The 12,336-nt window shown below is 38.2% G+C and overlaps 1 protein-coding gene across 1 annotated transcript in view; it reads left to right on the plus strand.

The window, feature by feature from the left end:
• The window catches only part of HCN1 (hyperpolarization activated cyclic nucleotide gated potassium channel 1), a 174,258-nt gene that overhangs the window by 27,242 nt on the left and 134,680 nt on the right, over positions 1-12,336 (plus strand). Inside the window, exon 2 of the mRNA XM_032214019.1 lies at positions 9,022-9,445. Coding sequence (XP_032069910.1) covers positions 9,022-9,445 — 424 coding nt within the window. The remainder of the gene's footprint in view (positions 1-9,021; positions 9,446-12,336) is intronic.

Below are 12,336 nucleotides of genomic sequence, written 5' to 3' on the forward strand. Positions count from 1 at the left end.
AGCGGTTTAAAAAAACCTATATCACAGACCATAGGGCTGTGCTGGTGAACCTATGGCAAGCATGCCACAGATGGCATTTGGAGCCATTTCTGCGGGCATGTGAGCTTTTTCCCAGGTCAGCTCCACTGCGCATGTGCCTGTGCCTCCCACTGGCCAGCTGATTTTCAGGTCTTTATGCGGGGGGTGGGGAGTCACGCTTGCATGTGCAGGGGTGGGGGGAGGTGGCACACCCCCTGTTTTTGGTCCCAAGAGGCTTCAGGGAGGCCTGCTAGCATCAAAATGGGAGGTGCAGCGCCCCCCATGCCCAGTTTTTGGTCCCAGGAGGCTTCAGGGAGGCCTGCTAGTTCCAAAATGGGTTGTGTGTGCATGCGTGAGAGCAGCAACGGGGTGTTACCCATGCATGCGCAGGGTCGGGGCCTGAAGGGAGGCATTAGATTATGGGTGTCGGCATGTGTGTGTGCACTTCTGGTATCCAAAGAATTTATTTTTTGCCACCACTGCCATAGGATATCTTACCATTATGGTTCAGGTATTCCTTATTATGAGTGTGTGATTCCCTTTTGTGTGGTAAGAAAACATTGATTTATTAATATGATTCAGATTTGAAATGTAAAGCTGTGATCAGGGCAAGGAAGGAAACACTAGGACGGAATTCTCCAACCTGATCACTTTAAAATGTGTGTAATGCCAGGTTCTGAAATACTTAGTAAGTGATAGGCTTACTGGAAGTATGGGTCTTGGAACCCATCCAGCACATCTCCTGGAGAGAACTACTGGTAGGACGGAAAAGGTTATTGTAGGAAACTGTTCTGAAAACTTTGCTACTGGTGTTTTAAATACACATAAGCATTCATATCGTTCAGTAATATGATTTTTTCTGAATTAATATAATGCTCCTTGGAATTGTGTAACATTTCACTCTGCAGGGAACTTGACAGCATTAATTACTTGATGTTGAAAAGTCTTTGAATGTTTTTTTTAAGTAGGAACTCTTTTTCCAGCACCTAAAGTTAGTGTTGCTTATGAGAATACAGATAAGTTTAGGCACCTGAACATTTATTGGTTATGGTCCATAACTGTCCTTAGAATTTTATACAAAATACTCCATCAGAATCTCTCTATAACAGAGAACCATTAAGTCATGTTCTGCTCTCTGACATAATGGGAAAGAGAACTTGGCCATCCTCAAACATTTAAAGAGTTACTATCATATCCTCAAAGCCCGGCTCCTTTTAGAGATAAAGGTCATGTCCAATCCCTTGATTCTTGCTGTTCCCTGAATGTGTTCCAGTTTCTCTGAATCCAGCAATGTGTACCCCAGTCCTTGAATTGGACTTTGAATAGTGCAGAATAAAGTAGAACAGTTACTTCCTATTATTTGGAAATATAAGTGATGTGCTCAGATAACTTGAATTGTGGCACAGAATTGTGCTAGATATTTCTAAAAACAGCATTCTAATATCATGGGAACAAGCCTGGATACTTTTCTCAAAAAATAGCTTAAGTTGCTGTTCTAGCACAACTACTATTATTACTAATTCTGATTTTAAATTTTTTGGAATTTATAATGTCTTTCAATTATTTTAAATAGATGTCTTTCATCATTTGTGCTTGTGGGTTAAAAGAAATGTAATAGAGATATTTTAAGTCACTTCAAACTACATTTTTTTACTCTCATGTTCTTCCCTATATCTGTTATCTTTTATCACGGCATTAGGCACTTTCTCAACTACAAACTGCTACCATATTTAAGTTCTAAAAAGTCCTTTGGGTCAGTGTTGAATCCAAACAGATTACAGGTTATGCTTGAGGCTAATGATTTACTTCTGCAGCTTTCTATTCACTTAAAAATTAAAACAACAGCAGCAACATCAAAATGAAGAATAGAAGAGAAAGACAATAAAATGCCAAGACCTGAAAACAGAAATAGAATGAGTTAAAAGAAAGCAAAAATAGTACCAACAGTAATAGGCACCTTGGGTTCAATCCCAAGACAACTAGAGTACCACTCAAATACCATCAGCATTGACAAAATCACCATTAGTCAATTGCAAAAGGCAGCTTTACATGGAAACAAACTTACATCTTCTGATGATACCTTTAACATCAACATTTGACTGTCCCAGGTCCTTGGGAAGACCTTGATAAGTGGACAAAAATGCCAAATCCAGTCTGAATATCTGGTGGTGTGAGGAATAATAATAATAAAATGATAAGGATGACTGGTAAACTCCAAAAAGTTTTGGTGGGTATCCTGTCGTTATTAACACCACACATGGTTGAAATATTATGGATTTTTTGTTGCAGAAGTTTCATTGTTTCTGTCCATTGTTTGTTACCTTACACAATCAAATATTTTACCAGTTTGGCATCTCTGATGCTTTATGTATATTTTTCATAAGCTTTTTTTATTTGTTGATTCTGATTATTTTAATTATCTTACTTATCTTAATACACAAAACAGGACAAAATATTTAAAGTAAAATGACATGGCCTTACATCAGTGGTTCTCAACCTTCCCAATGTCATGACCCTTTAATATAGTTCCTCATGTTGTGGTGATGCCCAACCATAAAATTGGTGTCTAGGTTCCTAAGACCATCGAAAATATGTCCCGACACACAGGTTGAGAACCACTGCCTTACATCGTGATTTATTTGTTTATTCATTTATCAAATTTCTAAACAGTTCATCTCACATTAGTGTATCTGGTTTACAATTAAGTCACACATAGTTAAAAACAGAAGAAAAATAGAACTAAGACAAGGTTAAAATGAAGATGTTAAAAGGTTAAAAGAAACCGAGGGAGTTCCCTCAAGCCACCAATGACCTCAGGTTTACATATCATCCTTATTTCCCCATGCTAGTATATCTACTTCGTGCTTTCTAAGGATAAGAATAATCTCCAGTAGCTCTGATATTGATATACTGCAAAATCATGATTATGCAAATATGATACTATGATATATAATGAAAACTAAATTTCCACATATCACCATGATGGTGAACCTATGGCACACATGCCACAGGTGGTAGGCAGAGCCATATTTGGTGGCACACCATGTGTCAGCTCTAGTGTGCATGTGCACGTTGGCCAGCTAATTTTTCACCCTTCCAGAGGCGTCTTCGCCCTCCCCAGGCTTCAGGAAAGCCTCTGGAGGCCGAGGAGGGTGAAAAATGGCCTCAACAGGCCAACTGGAAGTTTGGAAATAATCTGTTTCCAACTTCCAGAGGGCCTCTGGGAAGCCGGGGGAGGCCATTTTCATCCTCCTCAGGCTTCAGGAAATCTCCCGGAGCCTGGGGAGGCATTGTGCAAACATGTGCGGGGAGGGGGTGTTGCATGCACATGTGCAGTTGGGCGGGGAGATTGACTGGGAACGCACATGGCACACAGTTTTGGCACGCCATAAGAAAAAGGTTTGCCATCACTTGCATATCATATTTATAGTAAACACTGTGTCAGTGTTCCAAATACCGTGCAGAATTAAATCGGAGTCAAAGGCAAAACTATGCTTAAAGTTCCAATTTAATAAGACAGGCATGTTGGCATCGTGCTGTGGGATTCCAACTCTGGACGTTACATCAGAATCCCACCCAGTTAAAAGTTCATGATCTTGTCCCCACACCCACAGTCCATCACATGGTCCAATCTTCTTCTTCCACTCTGGTGTCCATGCCCAACTGTTTCTGGTCAGGTGTGAAAGTACGGAGACTTCATTCTAGTAAGGAATGAAAAAACAATACATTCCACAATCCTACTCCTTCTCTTCCCCCCTCCCATCGACTATACTTAAAGAAACAGCATAATGAAATAAGAGAAAGTGTGGCAGGCCAAAATTCCAAAAGGAGTATAAATGCACGCCTGACACACTGGATATAATTTATCCGTACATTGGGGGGAAAATGCTACATATCAAAACAGATATTTGACTGCAAAATAAGAAACTTTCCCTATTTGTACAATATATGTGATATACATTATCCATTCTTCCTCAAATATTGTACCATATCTGAGACATGCACTTATTTGAGGCTGTCCAAGAATGAATTGTTTCTGTCTCCCATAAAGTCCATGGTTAACAGCAGGAATTTCTGTTTTAATGTCAACACCTTAATAGATTATGACAGGAAGTCTGAGAAAAATGCCACCTAACCCTTCAAATATGACATGGGATAATAAGGTAATTCTATGGCACGATGACAAATTCATTCCATATGCCAATCATTGATAGGAAGAAAGAACAGAACCTGAATATGTTTGTGTAACTCTGCATGTATTGTACATCAGAAAAACTGCTGAAACTTCATCAATTTAAAAAATACAAAACTTTTCACCAATGTAGCCAAGTGTTTGTTTGCATGTCTGATGGGATAATCAACAATTTTGCAAGAAGTACATAAAATGACATACAGAGTGTCTTTTAATCTGCGTAATTTTGTCACTATAAGGAGTGAATTAAACACTAAGAATTTATGAGTAAGGAACTTCATAAATTATCTAGCCCTTCAAGCTGCCTCATATAGTATTCCACAAACCTATCACTAAAAAGTGGCCATCCAACTCTCACTTGAAAAGCTTTTACTAATGAGGAACATATCACAGGTTTAAGAAAATGGCTGCAATGCTTAACATTTCTTGTCATGTTTAGGTTGAATCTCCTTCCTTTCAAATACAATATTTTAGTGGTTGTCAGTTTCAGCGTACAACAGATCCCCAAACTCTCGTATACGACAAAATGTTAGGTTCTCTATAGATTGCTCTCATTGCCTGATATTTTTTGCAAGCTGTGTATGCCCATCTCTTGTGAACCACTTTTCATAAATCTTGGTTTCCAGATTCTTACAATCTGATCATGTCTTTTTAAACTGTAATGGTCAGACAAACTGTACAGAATAGACAGTCACCCAATAACAGTCTAAAAAAATGCTTAATTGTGTGAAGCAGCACATCTCTTCAGGTTTTTAATGAATCAGTTCCAGAGTGCATTTATTCAACAAATTGCAAATTCATTGAACTCCAGTACCATCTGCTATAGATTACAGGTAGTCCTCATCTTAATCATTCCTCTAACAATTGATTGAAGTTTAACAACACTGACAAAAAGTGATTTACGACTGTTCCTTGCACTTACAACTTTCACAGCATCCCCATAGTCATTTGATCAAAATTCAGGCATTTGGCAACTATAATCCTGGGATTGTATGATTGCTATTCATGACCTCCCCAGCTGGCTTCTGACAAGCAAAGTCAATGGAGGAAACCGGATTTGCTTAAAGACTGCGTGATGCACTTAAGAACTGCAGTGATTCAATTACCAATAACAACAAAAAAGCTTTTTATGAGACAACTCATTAACAACTGACTTGCTTAGAATGGAAAATCTGGTCCCAGCTGTGGTTTGTTTGACATAATTTGTTCTGGACAAATCCAGTGTAACTCCTGGTAAATAGTAGTATTCCTTTCTAAATTTTCACAGACCTGTTGCTTGACAATTAGCATTCTAGTAGCTGCATGTGTACACATGTGTATTCAATCCCTACCTACCTACCTACCTACCTACCTACCTACCTACCTACCTACCTACCTACCTATCTATCTATCTATCTATCTATCTATCTATCTATCTATCTATCTATCTGTCCCCCAGGTTTTCTTTCTTCTTCATCTTGAATATGAAGGCTATGAAGAGGAGACCTATGTCATTATTATTCAATTTGCTGATACCTCATCAGTTTTCTACTTTTGGTGCTGACACTGCTGTGTACCAGTCCACGAGATGGCAAGCTGAATACCTGCCACAGCCTAGTGATAAGCAAAGCTCAGGGACAACCTTTACAGGAAAAGGACCCCTTTTGTCAGCAGAATCAGATAACAGCTGTAAACATAATCACAGACTTGGCACAGGTTGAAACCCTGAATCCAATCAGCAAATTACTAACTCAAAGGAAAAGACAGGACACATGTGGAGGTGTCCTGTTGTGTCCAGAGCACAGCAGGATATACACATCAAAGTTGAGGCCGTAAAAGTTGTTCACAGGATTTGTTCTCAGAGACCAGGGCCAATAAATCAGCTGTACTAAGTCTCTCCCCAATACACAACTGTGACAATTTACTCTTCAGCTTTGGGGTTTTCTTGTTGGATTGCTTCTTGGCAATCATCTACAGAATTCTGCTGTCTGTTGTGGAATCTGTCAAATTTCGAAGTGCACTTTTGCTGTTGCAACCATTATCACTTCTCAGCTTGCCAACAAACCAGAGAGGAGGGAAGGAGGAGATAGAATATAGGCTCCACACATCAAGAAGACAGCCGTGGGAACCAAAGACACTTCAGTAGGTGTTGGCCAGAGCCAAAGACTTTCTCATAGTAATACAATGAGACTCAATTGGATAATGTGATCTGGTCTCATAGGGAGAGGGAGAATCTATACTTTGAGTATGTGGGTTTGCATGGGAATTAGCCAGATCTGGTTTTGCCCTCATCTGTGCCAAAATGATGTACTCAATAAACTTTCGCATTAAGAGATTGAATCATCTCAGCTCTGCTTGTTTTGGGTGGGTTCATCAGTTGGAACATTGACAGAATCCTTATCAATGCCTTTGATTAGGTCTTGGTGGCTGGAATTCAGAGTCAAAGATACTGTCAGTAGATGCAGGCAAGATGTACTGGGGTCTGGATCTGCTTCAATCAGATCATCATGATTGCTGGAATCACATATAGCAAAACTATTGTTACTACTGCATATGCTCCTGTCTTCACTATTTTCCCAACTTTCTCATCAGAAGTCCAACAGGGCTGTCATATTGTAAGAGTTTTCAAAGATTGCAATCAGCAGTACTTGTATCACTTTAGTCAGATGGTTCTTCTAGTGTTTAGCTGTAATCCAATTGTTTCTGGAGATTTGAATTCCTTTAAAGTAGCAAGGTGGGTTTATATTATATCTTTATAAGGCTAGAGAGTCTACTTTTATTTCACAAACACACTGGATATAAAAGTGAAATTAATCAAAGTCTTGATATTTGAAAAGGACATGCAAGTATTAATTCATAAGAGCAATTCAGTAACTTCTTACTGAATTTACGTAAGAGAACTGTAAACAGATTTGCTGGGAGGAGAGAAAGAAAAATAAATAAATCAAATCCAAGATCATTATTTTTAAGGGATTAAAACTTGTTAAAAGTGTGAGGAGGGAATCCAGAGTTGCCTTATCTAATTGAGGTTAAAATAGTTATGTAGTGATTTCTCATAGCCCTTAATAGATGTTTGCTGACTAGGAATGAATGATAAGTCCTTAGGGTTTAGTTAAGAGATGAGTTATGGGAAGAAGAGTGTACTGATTGTAGAGATAGTGATAATTAGTGATAATTTACTAAATTTACTAAATTAGTAAATTTACTAATTAGTGATAATTTACTAAAGGAAGGAAAAATCAGTCCTTATTTGCCTTTTTAATTTTAATTTTTATTTCTTTATGGTTTTTTTTCTTGTGCTTCTCATTTTTCTTTTTATATTTTTCAGTTTTTTAAGGTAAAAGTTTTTACTTTTTGTATTGTAATATTAATAAAATTGTTTGAAAATATTACTTCCTTGAGGAAGAAAATTAAATCCTTTATAAACATTGCACAATATGGCAGCAATAAGAGATGTAAGGGACCTCAGTCATAACTACTCAGAAACCACCTGTAAAATAAAATTCAACAACAGAGAAGTTTATTCCATGGCCTTTTGAAATGGAGGGCTACTGTTATACACTAATACAAAAATAAGGCCAAAAAAACAAGCAGTACTTCAGAGAAAGTGCAAAGAGAACTTTATTCCTTTTCCAGGGCATGTATTCAATAATACATTTCATGCAGTTCAGAGAAGCTGATTAGGTAAGTGGGAAAAGGATTGTAACCTTAGTTACTTTAGCCAGATACATGAATATATTTATGTTGCAGAATTTTTAAAAATAGAATATGACTCTAATTGCTTTTATAGATGCTATTTGTGCATGGGAGAATATTTATTCCTGTTGTGGCACAGTGGTTAGAATGCAGTATTGCAGGCTGACTCTGCCCACTGCCAAGAATTCAATTCTGACTGACTCAAGGTTGACTCAGCCTTCTATCCTTCCGAGGTCAATAAAATGAGCACCCAGATTGTTGGGGACAATATACTGATTCTGTAAACTTCTTAGAGAGTGCAGTATATAAGTCTAAGGAATACTGCTACTCTTTTGAGCCAACCTTGCCTACAAGTGATCCATCCAACTTTCTTGATAATAACATGGAAGTGGTTTGACACTTTCCCCAACTCTTTGATTTGGACTATAATTCTGGTGAAATTCCAAATCTAAATCAGCTCAATTCTAAGCCCAGGTTGATTTACCAGGTGAATCATAACCACCCTCATATTATATATATTTTTTGTGAAAAAAGCTGAGCAGATCCCCACTATTCTTCTGCTCTTTTAAATTGCATTTTTTCTAGAAGTTTTTTTTAAAATGGTAAACCTTAAAAATGTAATGGTTCTCTCATAGCTTACTATCTTAATACTAATGTTCCTGATTGCTATCATGAAGCTTTTATTTTGCTTCTGAAGTTTAGGCATTCAGATTTTTTTCTGTGTGGAAATGTCTTTTCTTGCAGTTATCAATGCTTTCCATGTTACTGCAATGAAAAAAAATATTTTACAGGGTTAGCTCCAAGCAAATTTATGTTATTCAAGTTAGTTCTTGGTGATCAAGAAATATTTCTGTTGAAGATACCAATGAAAACTGACTCTCAGAAAAATGTACCATCAAACCTCGGGGGAGGGGGAGAGTTATTTTGAAGATATGACCTGCAATCATAGGCACATGAATAATTATGAAGGGATGGTTTCAATTTCTGTTTTGTATATTTCATGAAATAAATATTGAGTCCAATCTAGTTTCTTCCCAATGTTAAAGCTCTGTCCGCAAAACATATATGTACAGAAGAGAATAAGTGGCCATTTACATGTTTCTTTGATTAACAATTGCATTCTCTATTTCTCTTAGGTTTTACTGGGACTTAATCATGCTTATCATGATGGTTGGAAATCTTGTAATAATACCTGTTGGTATCACATTCTTCACAGAACAGACAACTACACCATGGATTATTTTCAACGTAGCATCGGATACTGTGTTTCTGTTGGACTTGATTATGAACTTTAGAACTGGCACGGTTAATGAGGATAGCTCTGAAATAATACTAGACCCCAAAGTAATCAAGATGAATTATTTAAAGAGCTGGTTTGTGGTTGACTTCATCTCATCCATACCAGTGGATTATATCTTTCTTATTGTAGAAAAAGGAATGGACTCAGAAGTCTATAAGACAGCTAGAGCACTTCGCATTGTGAGGTTCACAAAAATCCTCAGTCTGCTACGTTTGCTACGACTTTCAAGATTAATAAGATATATCCATCAGTGGGAAGAGGTAAGTTTCTCTTCTAGATATTCACTCAGCCTTCCATTGCTTTAAAATGATAGTAGTGGTACTACATTGAGACAAGTGAGAATTCTTAGTATATTAGACATGAACTGCACCTCGTTAATTATTTTTTCATTCTATCAATTGTTTAGTTCTTTCTGTTATGGTGTATGAGCTATTTTACAAAAAACTGTAAAAATTGTTAGAGATTCAGCATAATAATATTGATGCTGTGAGAAAAAAATGTTTAGAAAAATTAACAATGAGATGCTTGCTACATTTATAACATGCCTTCTCATTAAAACAAATACTTAAGCAACCTTAGAATAAAATACAGGCAAAATAATAACAATATAATTAAAAGACATTATAACTGAAGTTTAAACGTGTTCTATTTCAAATTAATTTAATGCCTAACAACATTTGCTAGATTAAATAAATAAAAGCACTAAGAAGATTAAAATCCATAAGTCAGTTTCTACACCAGAAACTATTAATAAAAACATCCTTGCTTGTCAATGAAAAGATGGCTTAGCCTGATCTCAAAAAGGAGTTTTAGAAGCGGCTAAATCTGTCGTATTTTTTTCCAAAAGTGATTTCATAATAGTGGGACATGCAAATGAGCTTTCTATGTGGATCTTGAAACCAGCTCTTACAGAGGACAAATCAACACAATAACTTCCTTAGTTTGACCAGCAGTGCATTCATACAGCTCTATAAAAATATAGTACTGTATATACTCGAGTATAAGCCTAGTTTTTCAGCCCACTTTTTGGGCTGAAAAAAGCCGCCTCGGCTTATACTCGAGTCAGTGAAAAATTTGCCCGAAATGGAGGAGAAAAAGGGGCGGGGCCATGCCGCTGGGTGACACTCGTGAATGGCCCAGTGCCCCTGTGAGTTTCCCCTCCCTCTGTGTCAGTTTGCCGCGCAGCGCGCACCGCACCATACCCCCTCCTCACGTTCTAATGTAATGCAGGGCTGTCTTACGATTCCCCTTCCTCCCCCTCCTGCCGCTCTGCAACGATGTCCCACCTCCTCCTTGTTATGGCAAGCAGCCACATAGCGATGTCCCACCTCCTCTGGTACAGTGATCCAATGATAGGAATCACTGTGCCGTGTGTCATAGGAGGCGGGACATCGCTCCCGCGGCTGCACGGGACATCATCATCACAGCGGGACATCAGCATCATGAGGTGAGTGAAGTATTTCATTGAATACACCGCTAGTTTACTGTTTTTCTTTGAAATAAATATTCAAAAACATTATTGGTATCTATTTTTATTTTTGAAATTTACCGGTAGCTGCTGCATTTCCCACCCTAGGCTTATACTCGAGTCAATAACTTTTCCAGTTTTTTGTGGTAAAATTAGGTGTCTCGGCTTATATTCGGGTCGGCCTATACTCGAGTATATACGGTACTTCAGAGCTTATTTGTAATGATAGCATCATCCCACTTTTTGTACTGGCTTGTTTGTAATGCTAGTAATTTTAAATGTCCTTACTGTTTTGTATATAATGGCTTCAACTTTTTCGTAATCAATAATGAACTGTACTTTATCTTGTTTTTATTGCAGTAACAACCAAAAGTCAGTAGAAAATACAGCCGTACAGCTATTTTCAAACTCATTTTCTTGATCTTTTAAAAAAATTTCAATGAGGGGATGAGTCATGGTGTCATTCAGGATTTCAGGATTTGGAAAGATGTGAAATACAGTAGGGAAATGTTCTCTTACTGGTTCCATTTGATCAGGGGTATGCTTCAAAATTTTTAGCAAGGGGCTCTCTGTCCGGTTGCAGGTGGGCATGGCCTACTCAGCCTCCTGAACTATGGCGGGTGGGAGGTTTTTGCTCTCCCTGGGCTCCAGAGGCTTCCCTCAAGCCTCCAGGATGATGGAAATTGCCTCCCCAGGCTCTGCACGTCCTTCTGGTAAGCTTGTTTTTTGCCCTCCCCGAGCCTCCACGCGCACCCTGCATTTACCTCCATACAAAATGGGCTGCATGGGGACTCCTGGGAAGGTCGGGGTGAAGCCAGGAGTGGGATTTGGGGGTTCTCCGAACTGTACAGAATCTTAGCTAGAGGGTCTCCTGAATCCCTGCGAACATGCAGCAGCCTACCCCTGCACTTGATCCTTGATGCTGTTGTACAGTTGCTTGGGAGTACTTCTACAGCTCATTTTGGGAAGAATACAAAGTGTAAGAGAATTTATTGTCTTGCTGTATGGAACATAAATAAAGCTTGACAAACATGCCAAGAGAAACAGTTGAGCAAAAGAGCAGAAAGGACTGAAAGTGCTCTCTTCAATTCCGTCATACAACCAAAGGGCTATTAATTACACTTGATTCCCCCACACCTTCAGAACTGTAGCCTAAATATTTAAGTACCCACATTTTTTTTCAGAATGGAGGGTGTGGAATGAGAATTAATATGGTTATTCCATTTCTCTGGGGCTGCCTGCATTCTGTCTCAGTGATTTTTATCCTGTAATTAACTATACATTATTTAAATTTAATTTTCAAAGCTACCTCGCATAAGCAGAAATGTACCCCTTTGCACAAGACAGCTCTACTAAAGTGACACAAATTCTCCCTCACATTATAATCCACCAAAATTCTCCCGCCCAAACATATCCATCAGAGATTTTTCTCCCTCATCGGAATAAAATGATGGGAGAAAAGAAATACAGTGCTCATGAGATGTCTGGGTAAAGTCAGGAAGTACAGTTCTGCTTCCTTTATTTACATCCAAATACTTCATAACCTCTTAATTCCTATGGCAAATTCATCATTCTGGTCATTGTATATCCATTGCAGGATGAAGGCCTCTTCTCCATGTTTCCAATCAATACAGTCGTGAGCTTTCTTTTGCCAAGTGGACCAGAATACTTGCTGATGCCATT

The sequence above is a fragment of the Thamnophis elegans genome, chromosome 3 (assembly GCF_009769535.1).
Source record: "Thamnophis elegans isolate rThaEle1 chromosome 3, rThaEle1.pri, whole genome shotgun sequence".
NCBI classification, from domain to species: domain Eukaryota; kingdom Metazoa; phylum Chordata; class Lepidosauria; order Squamata; family Colubridae; genus Thamnophis; species Thamnophis elegans.